Source organism: Microtus ochrogaster, chromosome 16 (assembly GCF_000317375.1).
Source record: "Microtus ochrogaster isolate Prairie Vole_2 chromosome 16, MicOch1.0, whole genome shotgun sequence".
Classification (NCBI taxonomy): domain Eukaryota; kingdom Metazoa; phylum Chordata; class Mammalia; order Rodentia; family Cricetidae; genus Microtus; species Microtus ochrogaster.
In genome coordinates, this window is record NC_022018.1 from 61,430,481 (window position 1) to 61,431,777 (window position 1,297).

At 51.7% G+C, this 1,297-nt stretch overlaps 1 protein-coding gene across 1 annotated transcript in view; it reads right to left on the reverse strand.

Moving 5' to 3' along the window:
- Positions 1-702: 702 nt before the first annotated feature.
- LOC101980057 (cathepsin L1-like) overlaps positions 703-1,297 on the reverse strand; it is an 11,078-nt gene continuing 10,483 nt past the window's right edge. Inside the window, exon 7 of the mRNA XM_005355343.1 lies at positions 703-1,215. Within this exon, the coding sequence (XP_005355400.1) occupies positions 703-1,215 (513 nt within the window). The remainder of the gene's footprint in view (positions 1,216-1,297) is intronic.

A 1,297-nucleotide genomic window follows, 5' to 3' on the forward strand; every position in this document is an offset into this window, starting at 1 on the left:
GTGTTCCCCGGGCATTTGCGCCTTGGTGTCTGAAGTTCCACCTAGCATTTAAATTTGCCTACACAAGCAGGTGTCTGTGCCTTTTACATATTAGTCTTTCTTTCTACTTTTCCTTTTGAGATTGTAATTTAATTACCATCCCCTCCACTTCCATTCTTCCCAGAACCTTGCCCATACCCTTCCCTGTTCCTCAACTTCATGGATGCTTTTTTTTTTATCATAAATTGTTTTATATGCATATATGTATTGGCATATACATTCATATTCCAGAAAACCACAACCAACCAAAAGGAGAAGTTGTGGAGTCCAGTCCCAGTGGCTACATCTACAAAACTCTCCCACAGCTAAAGCTCAGGGAACATTTGGGAAAGGGGGGCATAAAGACGGTAAGAGCCATATTGCTGGGGTCTTTGCTGTGAGGTTGTTTCTTCTCATAACACCAGAAGCTATACCCATAAAACAAAAAATCTTACTAAAATAACTGAATAACCTTGAGTCAACATCAGCCATATCAGGGGAGAAAGCTATGGCACCTGTGCCTAACTTGCTCACAGTGCCCTGAAGTTAAAATTATACCAGGAAACTAAGTTTTGGAGAAGTGGGGAAGGACATTGAAGCAGGGGAGCTGAAGGTATGAATATCCATGTCAATCATGGAAAACAATGGTTCCTACAAAGTCTGCAAAATGATGCGGGGCCCGAATCACATCAGACTCCAGTCCCACTGTGCACTTTCCTCGTCATATCCAGTTAAGCTCAAGAGCAGGATGCAGCAAGAGCGCCCTCCTCCCAGTCCTCTCCAATCAGGACCCTCTTGCTCCTCCTGATCAGCTTGTGCTCCCGCTGGCTGTGCTCCTGCTGGCTGGCTGTGCTCCCGCTGGCTGTCTGTGCTCCCGCTGGCTGTGCTCCTGCTGGCTGGCTGTGCTCCCGCTGGCTGTGCTCCCGCTGTCTGGCTATGCTCCTGCTGGCTGTGCTCCCGCTGGCTGGCTATGCGCTCCGCTGGCTGTGCTCCTGCTGGCTGGCTGTGCATCCACTGGCTGTGCTCCCGCTGCCTGGCTGTGCTCCTGCTGGCTGTGCTCCCGCTGGCTGTGCTCCCACTGGCTGGCTGTGCTCCCGCTGCCTGGCTGTGCTCCCGCTGCCTGGCTGTGCTCCCGCTGGCTGTGTTCCCGCTGGCTGTGCTCCCATTGGCTGGCTGTTCTCCCACTGCCTGGTCTGTCTGCAGCCCTCATCCTGCAGTTGTGCTCAGCAGAGTCTGCTCACTTGTGATCCTTCTTCTTGGTATTTTCATGTCCCGAGCC